This window comes from Enoplosus armatus, chromosome 14 (assembly GCF_043641665.1).
Source record: "Enoplosus armatus isolate fEnoArm2 chromosome 14, fEnoArm2.hap1, whole genome shotgun sequence".
Taxonomy (NCBI): domain Eukaryota; kingdom Metazoa; phylum Chordata; class Actinopteri; order Centrarchiformes; family Enoplosidae; genus Enoplosus; species Enoplosus armatus.
In genome coordinates, this window is record NC_092193.1 from 16,107,603 (window position 1) to 16,124,291 (window position 16,689).

General features: G+C 40.0%; 3 protein-coding genes across 3 annotated transcripts; 2 read left to right on the forward strand and 1 right to left on the reverse strand.

The window, feature by feature from the left end:
- Nucleotides 1-2,664: 2,664 nt before the first annotated feature.
- Nucleotides 2,665-5,108, reverse strand: rps28 (ribosomal protein S28). The gene is made up of 4 exons (XM_070919266.1): nucleotides 5,038-5,108; nucleotides 4,691-4,738; nucleotides 3,663-3,785; nucleotides 2,665-2,789 (listed from the first exon to the last, which is right to left on the reverse strand). The coding sequence occupies exons 1-3, from the start codon at nucleotides 5,074-5,076 to the stop codon at nucleotides 3,663-3,665; spliced, it is 210 nt and encodes a 69-aa protein (XP_070775367.1). The 5' UTR covers nucleotides 5,077-5,108; the 3' UTR covers nucleotides 2,665-2,789.
- Nucleotides 5,109-6,249: 1,141 nt separating this feature from the next.
- On the forward strand, nucleotides 6,250-10,724 carry LOC139296923 (potassium voltage-gated channel subfamily V member 2). The gene is made up of 4 exons (XM_070919492.1): nucleotides 6,250-6,788; nucleotides 6,938-7,571; nucleotides 8,415-8,540; nucleotides 10,407-10,724. The coding sequence occupies exons 1-4, from the start codon at nucleotides 6,250-6,252 to the stop codon at nucleotides 10,722-10,724; spliced, it is 1,617 nt and encodes a 538-aa protein (XP_070775593.1).
- A 4,239-nt stretch (nucleotides 10,725-14,963) lies between these two features.
- insl3 (insulin-like 3 (Leydig cell)) lies at nucleotides 14,964-15,796 on the forward strand. The gene is made up of 2 exons (XM_070918823.1): nucleotides 14,964-15,156; nucleotides 15,591-15,796. Exons 1-2 carry the CDS (start codon nucleotides 14,964-14,966, stop codon nucleotides 15,794-15,796), a joined length of 399 nt encoding a protein of 132 aa, XP_070774924.1.
- The last annotated feature ends 893 nt before the right edge of the window (nucleotides 15,797-16,689 follow it).

Consider the following 16,689-nt stretch of genomic DNA (forward strand, 5'->3'; position numbering starts at 1 on the left):
GAACTATGAAAACCAAAACTGAATTCAGCTGCACTGTGTCCACAAGTTAACAGCCAATACATTTTTGATAACTAACTGAAGGTGAAACCTAAATGTCTATTTTAACTTTAGTTGTTGATTTGCTTTATAACACCTTTGATAGTATTTGCAAAAGTTTTTAATTTAACAGCTTATTAATGACTTCAAAATGCTGCTAAACAAATATATGAACTACCTAATCCAAGCACAGTTTATACAAATATAAATACAGTGTGCTATAGTACAGCTGTGTCTGTACTGATTGTATGTATGCACAGATTTCGCATCATATACAATATTGATTTTACAACGAAAACAAATCCCCTTGTCTCCACTAGCAGGTGAATACAAACAGCTCTGTGTAAAGTAGGTCAAAGTAAGATGGAAAATGTAAGGTCATTAAACCTACAGTATACATACAGCAGCCATAGAGCCTCATCGCAACACATAACTCAAACAGACCTACTTTCCTGTGCAAACAACTGGGTTCCTTCATGAACCTCAAGCTGGAATTCAGCCAAATACGATCATGTTGAAAAGCAACACGGTCAGCTGAAATGTTTAAATACACAGATGTAAAGAAGGCTCTAAGTAGTCCCTGTTTATTTACTTTTTATTTATTATACTACATTATATTATGGATGTTTTATTATTTAGTTGATACATTTATCCAGAGGCCAAAAGTGTAAAAGTAGAATGGGCTTAAAGTTCTTTGATTCTCTGCATTTAAATGAAGCAACACTAAGCCTGGATCATAAGCGGCCATGACCAGATTTGGCCTCGTTTACTGTGCTGTGTGCTGTATGTAGGAAAAGCAGATTTAGAAGACAGAGGAAAGGAAAACTGCAGTGGGAAAGAATTGGAAAACTCCCCATAAACACTCATCTGTACTTTTCAGGACTGCTGCCAACATCGACAACGTGTGTCTTATAAAACGTGCTTTGACAGAGTTTGGTTCTAATCAACACCCTGAAAATAACATTAATTCACATGCTAGTGCATGAGATTATGTCTTGTTTTTTCAGCATCACCATGGATTCAGTCACAACCTTCCTGAATTCATTCAGCCAAGAGAAAAGTGGTTTTAGACCAAGCTGCTGTCTCACCCTGTGAACAAGGGTGGAAAAATGCAGTTGTGATGTTCCTTTCATTTATTGGACCTTTATCATCAACGAGTGTGAAAACATGTCAGTGACTTTGTAATTAGTTGATTAGAAGCAGACAAAATATTTTGAATACATAAAATGCACTCAAGACAATATAAGAGTTCAAATGGCCTGAAAGGAGTGAAAAGCTCGATGTTTGTACTGGCTCACATGAATCACACAGCTGTCTGTATTATGTTATTAAGCAGGACTATAGAGTACAACATAGTGTTGTTTTGTATTTGAGAATACAAGAAAGAAAATGATTCTTCTCTAATTAAAAAGTTGAAGTTATGGGGAACGGGGCTGTGAAATGGTTCTTTAAGTGGTTAGTTAGACAAACAGCTCGTCTTGAAATAACTCATCACGTGATCCTGTCACTATTTGAGATCACTGGAGTGAATGTTAACTCCAAAATCAACTAAGAGTGATGCTACCCTCTGCTGGACAGAATGCAAACTGCACAACCTGAACCCGGCAAAGATGTCCTACGTTGAACCACGTTGAGATGTAAACTGCATGCGCGAAAATAACGCACTCACAACACAGCTGCAAAATTGCTTACTTTTGACTTGAACTTGTGACATTTGGCCTCTTAAAATAATAGCAGAGACGTTAGTGTTGACACTGAGATGCTTGTGTGAAAAGTAGCGAGTTCATGGTGAAATTAGCTGTTGATTTGATGTGTACGGAGTCCCGTAAGGGTCACGGCGAGAGTATTTTTGAGGAATAGCCTACTTTTGTGTTCCCCCGCATTAAGTTTGCATCCCCCCTGATGACAGCAACAGCTAGTGTGTTGGTCCAGTCCAGCTATAACACACTGCCAGTTGAGATATTTCAGAGATGATGTGACACGTTACATTCTGCAGAATTGCTCGTTACTCCTTTCAGAAAGCTGAGCTCAGCTGCGGATCTGGTTATTTTTCGGACTATAGCTGCATTTCTAGGTACATCTATGATGATGTGGATATGGCTATAGTTGCTGTATTGTGATTAGTCTTTACTACCATTAGCCAAGAAAGCTTCTTTAAGACAAACGGAATTTGAACTCTATCAGATATGACTGATGTGTTACCAATACAGTGGTTGTTCCACCCAAATAAACCAATGCGTCACAGCCATAATCGTAACAACCAGAGCAGCCATAAAGTTATTAGCTCTTATTACTTCATTTTGCAGGCATCTTAATGTTGTGGGATTGTGGCTACACTATGAAATATGTTACCACAGTGATGCATCTATTGAAATTAAATGGGATGATGTCACTTATGTACATTTAGCACTTTGCTTCAATCTGTGATTTGAGAATGATTATATTTAGTATCACTAATAGGTCCATAGCGCATTTACACATCTCTGTGCAATCATGTTGCCTCTATACCATGACCACAAAGTGACAAGATCAATCAATAACTTTGCTGAGCAAAATTCACCACTTGTCAGACAACATGTAATTATAATAGAGGGAACATCTACTATACAAAAAACACAGGACATCCACTCATTTTAATAACCAGATTTATTTCAAAACATCTGAACCAGTGAGACGCTGGCCACTCGCAAGTGAAACTGATGGTGTCTTCTGCTCCACGGAGTTAGACTCGCACCTCACAGCTTCAGCGGGCACTGTGAAGAGAAGAAATCAGTCACACGCCATCGAAAAATTAACCAGACTCAACATAACCAGCAAAAAGCAAATCTCTGTACTATACTGCTTCTGTATAAAAAACAGGATACTAAACAGAACTGCAATGAAATGTAAGGTTTTATTTTCCAGCCAACAGCAACACAAGTGAAAGCATGCAACAACAAGCATGTTCATCAAATGAGCCATCGACAGTTGATGCTTAAACGAGCTGTCAGCTGCAATGGTGTGTTAAACCCATTTAGATCAGTGGTGGGCGACCCTATGTCATCAGGGCCGAGAGTTGGAGTGGGTCAAAAATACACTAACAGAAATATGAACCACGTTACTGAACACAATGCGGTTCAAAAAGCTCAGCAATAATCCTACCTTTGATAAGTTTAATGTTCAGTTGTTTGTAAAAAAGGGTGTCAAAGAGCTCTAGATTCAATGCTATGGTCATTTGAGGCCAGACTGGTGTTTTTGTATTTAACCGTATTGACAGACATTTTATACAGTTCACCATCATTTCCATAAAGGACAGAATATTGGAAACACCTTTCAATACTCTTGACTTTAGTCTCAAATCTGATGAGTTTCATAGATAAAAGCACTGACTGCGTGGCTGCAATATTAAGCTGCTTTACATTGTGGTGGGGTTCAACTTCTGTATAGTCACTGATACACTGTCTTTTGATACACCATCGCCAGAAGAGATGCAGCTAATTATTTGTATTATCAATTAATCTGTTTTTATATGTTGTATATTCTATTAAACGCTACAATACAAGTGCCTACTATTCTACTGCAGACAGTTTGGGTCATGCAAACTGTACTCCATTATTAGTGAACAGGCTAGGTTTATACCCCCTCACCTATCGCAGCCTCCTGGCTTCTCTTTCAGACTCTAGAAGAGTCAGCACATCTCCTTCTCTGACTGGGCCCTTCACGTTCCTGATGATGGAGCGGTTGCTGTCGTCCATGAACTCAACACGGACCTGCAAGAAGAGCAGATGAGATGACATGATTAGAATAGAATACAAGTCAAGACTTAAATATGTTAACAGGTAAAATCTGACAAAGTTAGCGGTCACTAAATGCAACCATTAATAAGCACGCCGAATATTACAGCAATCATTTTAAGTGAATGACTACTTTGAAAAACTAAAAGCTTGAGCCACATTATATTTCCAAACATGAAATTTGTCTTGGGTCCAGGTGAAGAAAGATTGTCAGCGTCTCTACCATCATGAGGGACTACGTGGCCCTGCAGAGGGTCAGATGTTAACTTACAGACCTAAAGAGACATTTACACCAGGAGATGCAGGACTACGGCTGATGGAAAGACCTCAACCACCCCAACAGACCCCTCTCTCTGGTGCGGGCAGGGAGGTGCTACCACTGCCTGAAGGGCTTACAGAGAGGATGAAGGAGTTTGTTCCCTCAGACCCTTCAGCTCCTGAACCAGTATCTTACAGAGGCATTTAACGTTATTGTTCATTGGTTGCATTTTTTCATTTCTTGAAATCCATACTGATGATACCGTTTCACTGTCATGTTCTTTCATTAGAAGATTAAATTTCTCTTGTTTGGCTAATTTAATCTTATCTTTTGGTTAGACTTATTCTGACGCTGGGCACTGAAGAATTTCACTGTATGTGTTGTACTGTGTACAATTGTTTTACCACAAAACGTGAACAGAACGACATGATTTTAGAAGACACTAACGCATTAACCCACAAAGTAAGATATTTCAGTTTATTTCCGGATATATACCTCTTTTCATTTCGGAGATATTTGGTAAACTAACCAAAAATGGGATCAAACAGAACCCCATATTTTACAGTGTGAAATGCTAACTCTAAGACATCAGCTAACGTTACCATTATTAACACAACGTTACCTGTGTACATTGTCCCTGCGAACCAGTTCTTCCGAGCACCTTGGTGACCTGAAAACAACAACAACCATAAGTTAGATTGACGCCAGAGTCGAAGGTAAACGTCGCGTTTACTGGTGTGAACTTAAAGTCAGAAAAGTATACAACAGGCTAATCGTGGACTAGCGTAAAGACTATAGCATGGACGGACCGCCATGATGGACGCACGAGAGCCGAGAAGCCGTACGCTAAACACTGCATAAAAGTAAATTTAGCCTCAAAGTTTTGGCACCGCATAAGACATTAGTTGTTACTGTAGCAGTCTATCCGTCCAGATCTGATCATTTTCACCATATTATAGCATTTCTTACTCTTGCGAGCTTGATCGGCTGCACGCGGCTGGCCTCCATGTTGTCAGGTTAGACCGGAAAGGAAGTCACGTGGTGCACGGCCAGGATATATGGCAACTGTAATTCTTATTATTTTAGTTTAATCACAATTTTATTTTAACTGTTGTTAAATTACAAAAAAAGCCATTAAATAAATTAATACAAAATACCATATTCCATTTTTTAAATTGAAATTAAATTTTAGATTCCCACATCCTTTTCCGGCAAATGGCCGGTACCATTCACACAAAATGTCATGGGTAGAAACCAGGGACGTACCATTAGTCTTTGTGTTTTAATCCTTTTTGCCATACAAACCTACATTGTGGAATAATAGAGAAAATAAACTGTGTCAGTTTGTTTAACCCATATTTGTTTTTGTGGCATGTTCACATTATTACAATACATGTTTTGCCCTCATTTTAAAATATTGATTCACTAAACTGAATTATAATTTGGTCTATACATTCAGTATTATAGAATCAAAATCAGACTTCTTAAAACTTTGCTTTACAAGGCCTATATTTCAAAATGGACAAATGAATAATGTTCTTAATTTATTATACATTGCCAATGCCAAAAGGCATTTGATTATTAAGATAAAGGATAAGGACAACTTAATTCTATGTTTATAATATAGAGAAAAGCAGAGAAATATTCATAACCTACCAAATATTAAATTCTGGGGATTTAAATAGCAAATCTAAGCTTATTTTTACTGTTCAGGCCAAGTTCAGAAGGACTATAGCTGGAGCTAGACAGTGTAATCTACCTGTAGCATCAGCATGAACTTCCTGTTTGAAAGCTCTTCATAGCCTTGTTAGCAATGCAATACAGTCGTCACACCACTCTCTCCGCCTATCCTCCTCTCTCAGAACTCAAAGCCTTAAATCACAACACTAATCCCTGTGAACGGTATTTTTAACTTGCGTTTGGACAGAAAGAACAGCAATAGGATTATAGAATCAGTAAAGAGGCTGAATCCCTAACTCATGCAGTTGATCTTCTTGCACGCTGAGAGACGAGCACGATAGCTCTTTCTTTATCTTTATTTAAACCTGAAAGCATTTTCAGAGGACAATATTCAGTCTAAATGGAGACCTTGCGGAATACTGTTGTCATTGTTTTTCACTGAGTTGATCCGAGCTTAGCACAAAACTTTTTTGTTGGTTTGTCTTCTAAGGAGCTGTCACAATGGAGACTATGAAGCCCAGGTTGAAAGTGCTGAAAAAGCGTCGCTCCAGTCTTTTTGCGACCATAAAACGGGAGTTGAGTGTTTCACAAAGCCTTGAAGAACAGGAGTGTGAATTTCCCTTCTCACAGGACAGCTCTGTGAAAGCATGGACCTCTATGGACAACCTAGACGCTCCTGAAGAAAAAAAACCTGCTGCAAAAGATCAGCGCAAAGGCGCACCAAACCCTAGGAAATCAAACATAGTCAACCTCAACGTGGGTGGAAAGGTGTTTCACATCCCGAAGCATTTGGTCCTCCGACACCCAAAAACCAGGATTGGAGTCCTTGCCCTCTGTGATGATCCTGTGAAACGTCTGACGCTCTGTGACGATTACAATGTTCGGAACAACGAGTTCTTTTTTGACAGGGACCCCATGTTTTTCCACTACATCTTCCACTTTTATTGTAGTAATGTCCTGTGGGTGATGGATAGCCTCTGCCCTGTCAACTTTGAGGAGGAGATGTCGTTCTGGGGGTTGAAACTGAAGGACACTCCAAGGTGTGCTGTACATACCTAATACTCTCTAAATGTGTTGTGCAGCTTGGTCTGATGCTCTTTGTGTATTTTAAGCATGATTTTAAAAAGTAGCACTTGTAGAAATAGACAATAAATTACCTTCTTCTTCTTCTTCTTCTTCATCTTCTCAGGTGTTGCCGCATTCTGTTTGAGGAGAAACTGGATGACATCAGAGACCAATTGAAGGTCAACCAGGAGCTTATTGATGAGATTAAGCCTCACCAAGATGACGCGGGGTACAAGAACATGTTTCTTGGAGGCTTTCGGAAGATCCTCTGGGACTTGATGGAGAATCCGTACTCCTCACTGTCAGCCAAAGCCTTTGCTGTGTTTTCCAGTCTCTTTGTGCTTATCTCTATTGTTGCCATGACAATGAATACAGTAAAAGAACTCAGGCAGTACAAACTTGCTGGCAGAACCTACATGGAGTGGATAGAGATTAGCTCCATCCTTTTCTTCACCTTGGAGTACTTTCTACGGTTACTCACTACATCCAACATCAAGCATTTCGTGAAGAGTGCCCTCAACTTTGTTGATGTGGTGGCTGTTATGCCCTACTTCCTTCAGATCCTTTTTGAGGCATTTGTTATGGATTCAGAAGACTTCAGTGCAAAGGAAGATTTGAAGACCATGGCAAGGGTCAGTAAAGTCAGCAAGGTGCTCAAGGTCGTCAAGTTGATGCGCATCTTCCGTATCTTGAAGCTTGCCCGTCACTCCACGGGCATGAGGGCGTTTGGTTTCACCATCCGACAGTGCTCTGAGCAGGTACGGAGGAATATCAAACAAGATAACTAACAGAAACATTGGACATCTTTAGGGGACAAATAAAACAACGGAGCACATGTAATGTATGAACTAGAGTTAAGGCAGCCATAATCAGTATATTAACAATGGATCACATGACTAATTGTATATGAAAGCAGTCCCTCGTACATTTCAGCTCTTTGTTTTGGTAACTTTACTGTTTTGGATCAGATTCACTGCTCTCATCAGAGCTGTTTCCAGCTGCAGCAGGCAGCTGTTTTCAATGAGAAAGCTCCAATAAACCAACTGTACACTAGCTGCTCAACACCAAACTGCAGACAAACAAAGTTCGCTGCTAGCTGATGAACATAGTGGAGCAGTTAGCAGCTAAAGAGGCAGATATTTCCCTCAGGACTTGGCAGAGACCAAAACAGAGCTAAAAGCAGAAAGAATATTGGACTTACATTTGTCAGGCGGCCAAAAACACTCCCCTCCAAATTAACTAATGTTGCTCCTTAACTGCTGGATGCAAGTTCAACATTATAACTTTATAAGGTGATAAAATGCCAATGCTATGTTCCGAGTTTGTTTCCCCCCCCAAAAAATCAATTAATGCAAATTGAATGTTTAAACTGGCAATTTGCTAGCTTAGGGCCAAGAAGAAGATTTATGGAAACCTTCAACATAGTAGGAAGAAAAGCAATGTACATTTTGTGGTAATGCATATAATATGTATGTATTCTAGGTGGGTCATAATAAAGCTTGAAATTGTCATGTGACCTGATGGGTGATCCTAGATTCATAAATGCTTTCCAAATGTGAATGGGCATTGCTGTTGACATGTGCTCTTTTGTCATTTTTCAGGTGTGCTGTCTGTTTCTGTTCATTGCCATGGGCATCTTCACCTTCTCTGCTCTAATGCACTCAGTGGAGGTGGATCAGCCTGGGACACCATTCAGCAGCATACCAGACGCCTGGTGGTGGGCTGCGGTGAGTAGGATAAACTTCAACCACCAGTTCAGAACCATTTTTTTGTTTTTTTATTAGGCTGTTTTTTGTTTCTTTTTACTCTACAGTAGGCTGTGCCTTTTTGGTGACTTGATCTTCACATTACACATAATCACATTCATTTAGAAAATCAAACCAAAGTGCAAACAAAGCTTAACTTTATTTGCACAAGGCTACATATTCATATGATACCAGGTAACACTTGAATTGCCATTATTATTAATGGAACAAGGAATGGCGCACAGCATTTAGAGGATTCGGCCAGCTCTTGTGGCTGCCTCTTAGATTCTTCCGGATCAATTAACTCGGTTATGAACCTTACTAAGCTGTTTCTCTTGACTGCGCTGAAGAGACGGAGGAGCTCAGTAGGGGGGAGTGTGAGTATGATGAAGCAGTGTGGTGCATTTCGGTTGTCAAGGATTAGGCCTACCGGGATTTGCGCTGTCTGTCTACTCAGACCAAAACACAGTGCTAGGCAGAGTCATGCTCTGTGCTATTTTTGTGGCTCTAACAAGCAATGAACCCACGACGGGATTGTATTTACTTTTTGTGAATGAACGATTCATATAAATTTCTCAAGCAGGAAAAATGAGACACAACATTTTTTATTCTAACGATGGACATGTCCAAAATAGATGTATCAGTATGGGTCACGAGTGTTATGTTCATGGTCTCTAGAGATGTGAAGAACCGGCTGGTGAAGGCCACCAAACTGTCCTGTGGTTAAGCACCAACTAATGCTTTACTCTTTGACAAAAATCACTGAATTCTTATCTTCACTGGGCAGCAGATCTCTTACGACTAAAGAAACATGGTAACCAAATGTATTATCTCCTCCTAAGTTAATCATTTTAAGGATACCACACTGCGTGCTCTCTCTTGATAATTAGGCATCTTCTGCACAAGAATATCAGAGTTGGTTTCAGTGGATGCTACGCTAAGCTAACTGACTGCTGGCTCTGGGGTTATCTAGGGTTCATACTTAACAGACAGACATGAAAGTGGCAACAATCTTTTCAATAACTCTTGGCAAGAAAGGGAATAAGCATATTTCCCAAACTATTCCTTTAATCATTGGCAAAAGTTGTGACAGTAGTGGTTTTAATATGGAATCTATAGCCGAAAACACATTCAGCAGTTATCTTTTTTTATTCTAGATGATGGAATTGTGTCAGGCATGTTTTGCAATTGACCATGTAGTTATTGAACAATAGGGTGCAATATATAGTAGGCATTGTGCAGGAATACATTTTCAAAGGCTCCACCACGACTCTCTGTTTCTACTCATAGCTTAATTTTACATGGCAAACTGCAGTAAGAAATAAGATAAAGGTTTAATTTCCAGCATAATAGTAATAACATCCTCAAATTTTACTTGCTTCATTTTAATACACTAGTGTACTTCCATATCATCAGCCTGATTCTCTGTGTTTCTTGCACTCTCATTTAGGGACATTTGGTTTTTATTTGTCTGGTGGCAGCTGTTAACTTATATGTGTCTAATCCCCTCTAATACGGTGTAATGCGTCTCATTTGTGGCCAGACACAGTGATTGCATTCGAGAGATGGAAAGTGTTGCAGTGCATTCCTGGAGGTTTATTTGATCCTCTTCATTCTCAACTTGCAACACACCAACTGATCAGTACAAGAAAACATTTGAATAATTGGACTTTCAAGAAGTCATGGCCAAGGGGCTTTTGGGGCAGGGTGAAAGGCACCATGAGAATGAACAAAATAAGGGAAATCCCAAACATCTAGAAAACTGCACAGGAGTTTTCAGCATGGGGTGCCCTTTCCTTTCAGATCATTCACGTGCACAGGCTCACGTTACTCTTTTTCATCCTACAGGTGAGCATCTCTACTGTGGGCTATGGCGACGTCGTCCCTATCTCCTATCTTGGCCGCTGTGTGGCATTTGGCTGCATCTCTTTTGGAATCATCCTCAATGGCATGCCCATCTCCATTCTGTTCAACAAGTTTTCTGACTACTATGCGAAACTGAAGGAACAGGAATACAGTATTTCAAACACAGAGCGCACCTTCCAGCTCAGGAAACGTCTGAGGCGCAAGTTTGACAGCTGCTTCGAACCCCAGCCAGAGGAGTCGGACGATGAGGTTCACTATCGGCCCAGCGGAAGGCAAAGTATCCACGAGACCGAGGACTGAGCGAAGCTGGCAACTTGCGACCTCACTAACCCTAAATGGCCTTATCACCCATGGGTCTAGAAAGTGTAAGACCCCATCTGCCTCCAACTCTGAGCCTATGTGATTTAAGATAAACAATCTAAGGGGGAAATGGAGGCAGCAGCAAGCTGAGATAAGCTGTAAGCCTCAGCTTTTCTGTTTGCACGCTATGGGTGATGACTCCTCAGTCAAATGGACAAGGTGCTCCCACTGGACAGCTTGTCTGTTTCTAAGAATAGCACCCGGCTGCAACTAATTCTAATTAAACTGAAATATATGTTTGACACAAGGAGGTCAAGTAGTAACATTATTAATGACACAATATTACACTTTAATCACTTTAAAGGGATCATTATGCTTGTGAAGAACTCTTTTCATTGGAAGTGCTATTAATGAATCATTTTGGACAACTACATGGTCTCTTACATTCTTGATACTTCGCACCAAAGACAGTATAACTTTGATTTCAGTCTTATGAAAAACCTTTGGCCATCATGGTGAAGTGTAATCTTCCACTTTTCAAGGCCAAGGAAATACAAATGAAAAAAAGCACTGTCAACCTCTCAGATTTATGTGCACCTGAGAAAAACATAATTAGTACAAAGCTCTTCCAAGTGCCATGCTTGATGTGTCAGCAAAGTGGTACACTCCAGTCACTCAGCGAGGTCTTGAATGTACCTAAGTAGGAGGAGAGGCACAGCAGGGGTTGTGTCAGTAGCGATCAAGAGCATGAGTGTAATTTTGTTGTCAAGGATTACCAGGATTTGCTCTTGCGCCTCCTGCCTGGTCAGACAAGGGCAAAAGTCAATCATGTTCTGTGCTATTTTGGTGGCACAGAGAATCTAATCGGGTGGACACAATCAGGTCCTTTTAAGTTCTTACAAGCTACTTTCATGGATGATATTTGAACAATTTGTTCCTTTAAATCCCTCAAGTAGGAAATTTGAGATACACTATTTTTCATGCTCACTAGTTACACGTGGGAAATGGTGCTTATAATAGCCATCCAACATGTCAGAGCTCCATGGTCTTGGCCTGCAGATGTTAGGCTCAAGCATGGCCCAGTCCTGTAGTCAAACTGTTGCTGAGCAATTTCACAGCTGTTATGCATTAACGTGTGTAACTGTATGAATGTGATTGAAATCACATGGTAAAAAAGTGCTAACAAAAGGTGACAACAGAAGGACACTTTATGATATGTATTTCATTTCACAGGTATTTCTAGTTATTTCATTCCTTTTTCAGAAATGAAAGTCTATCTATTACTCAGTGGCTGTAAAAAATAAGTGTTGCTATGTGCAAATACTGTAAAATATGTTGTTTTTCTTTGTTGTGCATAAAATACAAATCAACAAAAACAAATCTATAAAACAAACATGGGCTGGAAATTGTGTAAATACATTAATTATGTTACATTATGTTGTCATAATCATTATCATAAACATCCACATTCATTTTGTTTGAATACAAGAAACTCGATGTCTAAGTCTATTAACAGACACTTGTCTCATTCGTCTGAGGGACGATGCTCTAATGGTATTACAGGATAAGGTAATGGGAGGGATGCCAGTGGTTTAATGTTGTCGTCAGGATCAATTAAAACTCAAGAGTACTGAGAGATTCTGGCTGTCTTGTGTGACTCAACCAGGACTGAATGGACAGCAGTAGATGCAGTCAAGAAGGACTTCAGGGAAAGGTCAGTTAGACAGAAAGACAGAAACACGCTTATAATGTTGGGGATAAAACAGATAAAACTCATCGACTAAAATGACTGCGTATAAAAACTAATATTTGATATCTAATCGTTCAGTCAGACCTACAGTATATGTACAGACTGTTGGGATGTCAGCACTGTTCACTAAAATGGTGCTGTAGGAGCAAGAGGATCAGAAATAGTGTAAATATCATATGTACCTGATACACCAATACACAAGCATATAACTTTGAATGACCTTTAAGCAGTGATAAGTGATGTTTGAGCAAACAGGTGGTGTTCAACAAGCAATCTGGGAATCCATTGGCTGCCGCCTGATGAAGATTTAGCCTCGGGGGGCAACGGACAATTTTTGGGGGCTTTCGGTGTAGCCAGCGGATATCCGGATAATGGATATTCAGACTTTCTCTTCCGTACGCTGGTCATTGTTTACAGTCTGATTAGCAATCCCAGAACCCATCAGCTATTGTCTGACGATGATTTGAATGCAGATACATTTTTAAAAAGTTAATAAAAAGCTAATGTCTAGGGTTCCGAGATTAATAAAAAACAAGATCATCGTCAGACGACAGCTGATGTGCTCCCAGATTGCATTTCGGCCAATGCATTCTGTCTCTTTTACTCTCCACATGGACTGTTTACCTCCATGCAACGCTTCTGACACCAAAATCTTGTCCCTTGCCTACTGATTCTGCGTCTGTATGCAGATATATGTTTATAAAGATGAATAGCCAGCAGACACACAGCGACATTAGCATTGAGTCAAATCTCAAGTCCAGTATTTTAGGTCTGTTTTGGTCTCTGCCAACTCCTGAGGGAAACATCTGACCCTTTAGCTGCTAAATGATCAACTATGTTCACCAGCTAGTTGCTAACTTTGTCTGTCTGCCAGTTAGTGCTGGGCAGGTATAGGGTACAATAATTTTATCAGAGCTGAAAACACCTGCCTGTTATTGTTGTAAACAAGGTCGATGAGAGCAGTGAGACTGAACCTAAACAGAAAGGAATGCTCTGTAGAGCTGAGGGGAACTGCAGAGTCGATTGATAATTCTCTGTGGGTTCATCACTATGAGTGACCCCTTCCATATTACACATAGTCATTTGATCCATTGTTTATATAGAAATATCAATTAGAGCAGCTTTAAACTGGGTGTAAACTGGGTGTTTACTTGATGTAAACTTGTGTTTACATCAAAAACTGGAACACAGACTAATGTAATGACTAATCTTGCATCTTTAATTCCAGTGGCCCTGAAGTGCCAAACAAAAACAACAGTTGGGAGAACAAATTAGCCAGAGCAAAAACACAATCACATATCAGAGAACATAACAACTAAACAGAAAGCACGGAGGCATAGACAGAGACTCTTGCGTCCATTATGAAGTCAGTGGTACAAAGGCCAGTATCACGATGAGCCAAATGAAATCTGGTTAGTTCAACTTCTGTAATATATTGCTGTACTAAACAGACAGGAAATGTAAATGAACAGCATCAACTTTAACAGAGTTGATGCTGTAACAGAGTCAGTGAGGCAAATTTTTTTTAATTAACTCAATATCCTACTCTGACACAACAGCTGAGGGTAATAAACCAATATCAGGATGTCGTCATTAGAGGTTAAAATGCCAAGCATAGCCAGAAGTACATTTAAGACGTTAAAGTGCCACCTTTCATATTTTTAATCAGTGCTGGAAATATGAAACAGTCATCTCTGGCATGTACTGCATCTACAGTACGGCCTGGGGTGACCGTGTGTGTGAATAGTTGCGTCAATATCCTTGACATCTTTTCGCCAGTCGCACTCTGTTCCAATTAGCTCCCATCCCTCAAGATGTGTCAAGATAAGGTGTTAAAGCAGCTCATATTCAAGGAAAATAGTTCACTGTTATAATTTCCAAACAAACATACGTAAATGCTGTGAGCAAAACAGAAGTTTAGGGACGTCAATGAAATAAAGAACCCTACAGCCACTTTCGGATCCGTTAGCACAGGGTTTATTAGCATCTGAGTTGCTTTAAATCCATCTCGGTTTTACTTTTTAACTAATACTTTTCTCAATGAAGGACCAATCTCGACATCTGTCGGGTTCCAAAGAGCTGTATGATGTTTTATGTGTCTCACAACTCAAAGCAAATTGCAAAATGTCTCGCTTATACCTCAAATGTGTTTAAGGCCGAGCCGTAGATCACTGTCAGACCAGGTATTTATCTCAATGAGAGTTTCAGCCTTGAGGAGACTTCCCATCTCTCTCCTGCCAAGCCCTAGATCAGGACATGCTTTTCCTTCACCAAGGCTGAATTCATCTTTTCGAGGAATCTGTGGCCTCAGCGTTTTTGGAACCACCTCTCCGGGTAACACACACTGACTATATAAACCCCCTCAAGTTCACCTCGTAAGTCATCTTGCATCTTTATCACCCTTCGTACGTACAACCTCACCTCTCATCTCTCCGTCCATTCGGTTCCTTTCTCCACTGACCAACCGAGGAGCAGTAACACATCATACAATGTCTGCTGCTAAGTGTTTGGTGTCTCTGATGGCGGTGCTGGTGGCTGCAGTGTGTGTGGTTCATGCCCAGGAGAGGATTAAGATGTGCGGGAGAGAGCTGATACGTCTGGCCGTCTCATCCTGTGGTAACTCCCGGCTAAGGAGAAGCACCCTGAACGTAGAACTGAGCCGACGTCAATACACTTCTCACTGTAAGTACTTTATGTTACATTTCCAACAAACAGGTGCATTGATTGAGAGCCATTTCTTACTCACACCTTCTGTATTGTGGATAGATATAAGAGATATTTACATGTATACACATTTTAAACATTCGGAGACAGATCTGAGAGGTAAATATTCTACATAACATCATCTCTCCTGCTGTAGGAACATTATTTTTCTCGCTGAACTTTGTGAATATTTGACCCCTGAGAAGTTAGATTTCTCAGTTGACATTCATGTTTCATGTTCAAGTCTAGTCTTATATATCCATGATGTGTTTGCCTTCATTGCTTTATTGCTTGTTAACTGAATACCCTTGTATCTTTGAGCTAACTCCAAAATGTCCTCCCTTTGACCACAAAGCTACACATTTCCAGACTTCTCTCTAAATCCCAGACGTGTTTCCACCTCCTCTGCTCAGGGGACCAGGACGCCTCCACAGAAGAGCACCAGGCTGCAGAGACGGTCCACACCACCGCTCCAGAGTCTGACGTGGAGAAGGGTGTCTTCTCCTTGGCTCCTCACTGGTACCCTCTGTCCTCTCGGATTAGACGAGCAGCTGGAAAAATATCTGACATTTGCTGTGAAAAAGGATGCAGTATGAAAGAGTTGATTCAGTTTTGCTAGATCTAGCTCCCTGCTTGTCATACGATAAAATATTGTCTTAAAATGTTTTGATCTATGCTGAAAGTTTGTTCAATGGGACCTTTACCTGATCCTTGAGAAGAATGATGTAGCATTCTGGCAAACACAACACATCCGTAATTATAGATACTTGATCATATTTAATAAATTATTTACTGCAGGACAAAAGGTAAAATCACAATGTACACAAATTTTATTTCATATTAATATAATTTATTCTCTCTGCATCATTGTAGAAGAAGTTTATTTGCAACCCTCAAACTACACTGTAATAAAGCTTTTGATCATTATTCATTGTTTATCTTCTATCTGGAATTCCTCTGCTTTTTTAAATCACACTATTGCAACTCAATTTCTTCAGGATAAATACATCAAAGGGCAACTTAGTATCGGACATCCACAAAGTTGGGAGGCTTGCAAGAGACATATATAAAACAGAAGGGTCAGAATCGAAGCAGCAGAAGTTGAGATAGATTCTGGTCTCTATGGGTCAAGCTCTAAAAATACTGGATCCTACACTTCCCATAATGCAACTCAATAGCATCTTTTATGACACTTTCTCTGGCTCACTCACATCTTTCAAAGTCCATGTTCCAGTGTGTAATGCAGCCTCTCTGTTAAAAACGTGTAGTGTTCAAACTCAAAGCAAGACTTTAGAAAGCTCCTCCACAGCCACAGAATAAATGATATATTATATATATATATATTTTCACAGGGTGAGTAGTACTCCCCATGACAAGTAAACTGAACTTCATGTTTAAAATTGGTGGAGTGCCCCTTTAATAATTTCCTTTTACTGTTCTGTAACTTGTGTCTTCAATCATAATAGGAAGTTTAAAATCACATTGTTAACTCAATGGTTGATGGTTAGAGAT

Excerpts from the sequence above, each read along its gene's own strand:
- rps28 (XM_070919266.1), bottom strand. The coding sequence starts at position 5,076 with ATGGAGGCCAGCCGCGTGCAGCCGATCAAGCTCGCAAGA. Across the intron at positions 4,739-5,037 it reads AGCCGATCAAGCTCGCAAGA|GTCACCAAGGTGCTCGGAAG; the intron begins GTAAGAAATGCT and ends TGTTGTTTTCAG. Across the intron at positions 3,786-4,690 it reads CGCAGGGACAATGTACACAG|GTCCGTGTTGAGTTCATGGA; the intron begins GTAACGTTGTGT and ends CTCTTCTTGCAG.
- LOC139296923 (XM_070919492.1), top strand. The coding sequence starts at position 6,250 with ATGGAGACTATGAAGCCCAGGTTGAAAGTGCTGAAAAAGCGTCGCTCC. Across the intron at positions 6,789-6,937 it reads AAACTGAAGGACACTCCAAG|GTGTTGCCGCATTCTGTTTG; the intron begins GTGTGCTGTACA and ends TCATCTTCTCAG. Across the intron at positions 8,541-10,406 it reads ACGCCTGGTGGTGGGCTGCG|GTGAGCATCTCTACTGTGGG; the intron begins GTGAGTAGGATA and ends TTCATCCTACAG.
- insl3 (XM_070918823.1), top strand. The coding sequence starts at position 14,964 with ATGTCTGCTGCTAAGTGTTTGGTGTCTCTGATGGCGGTGCTGGTGGCT. Across the intron at positions 15,157-15,590 it reads ACGTCAATACACTTCTCACT|GGGACCAGGACGCCTCCACA; the intron begins GTAAGTACTTTA and ends TCCTCTGCTCAG.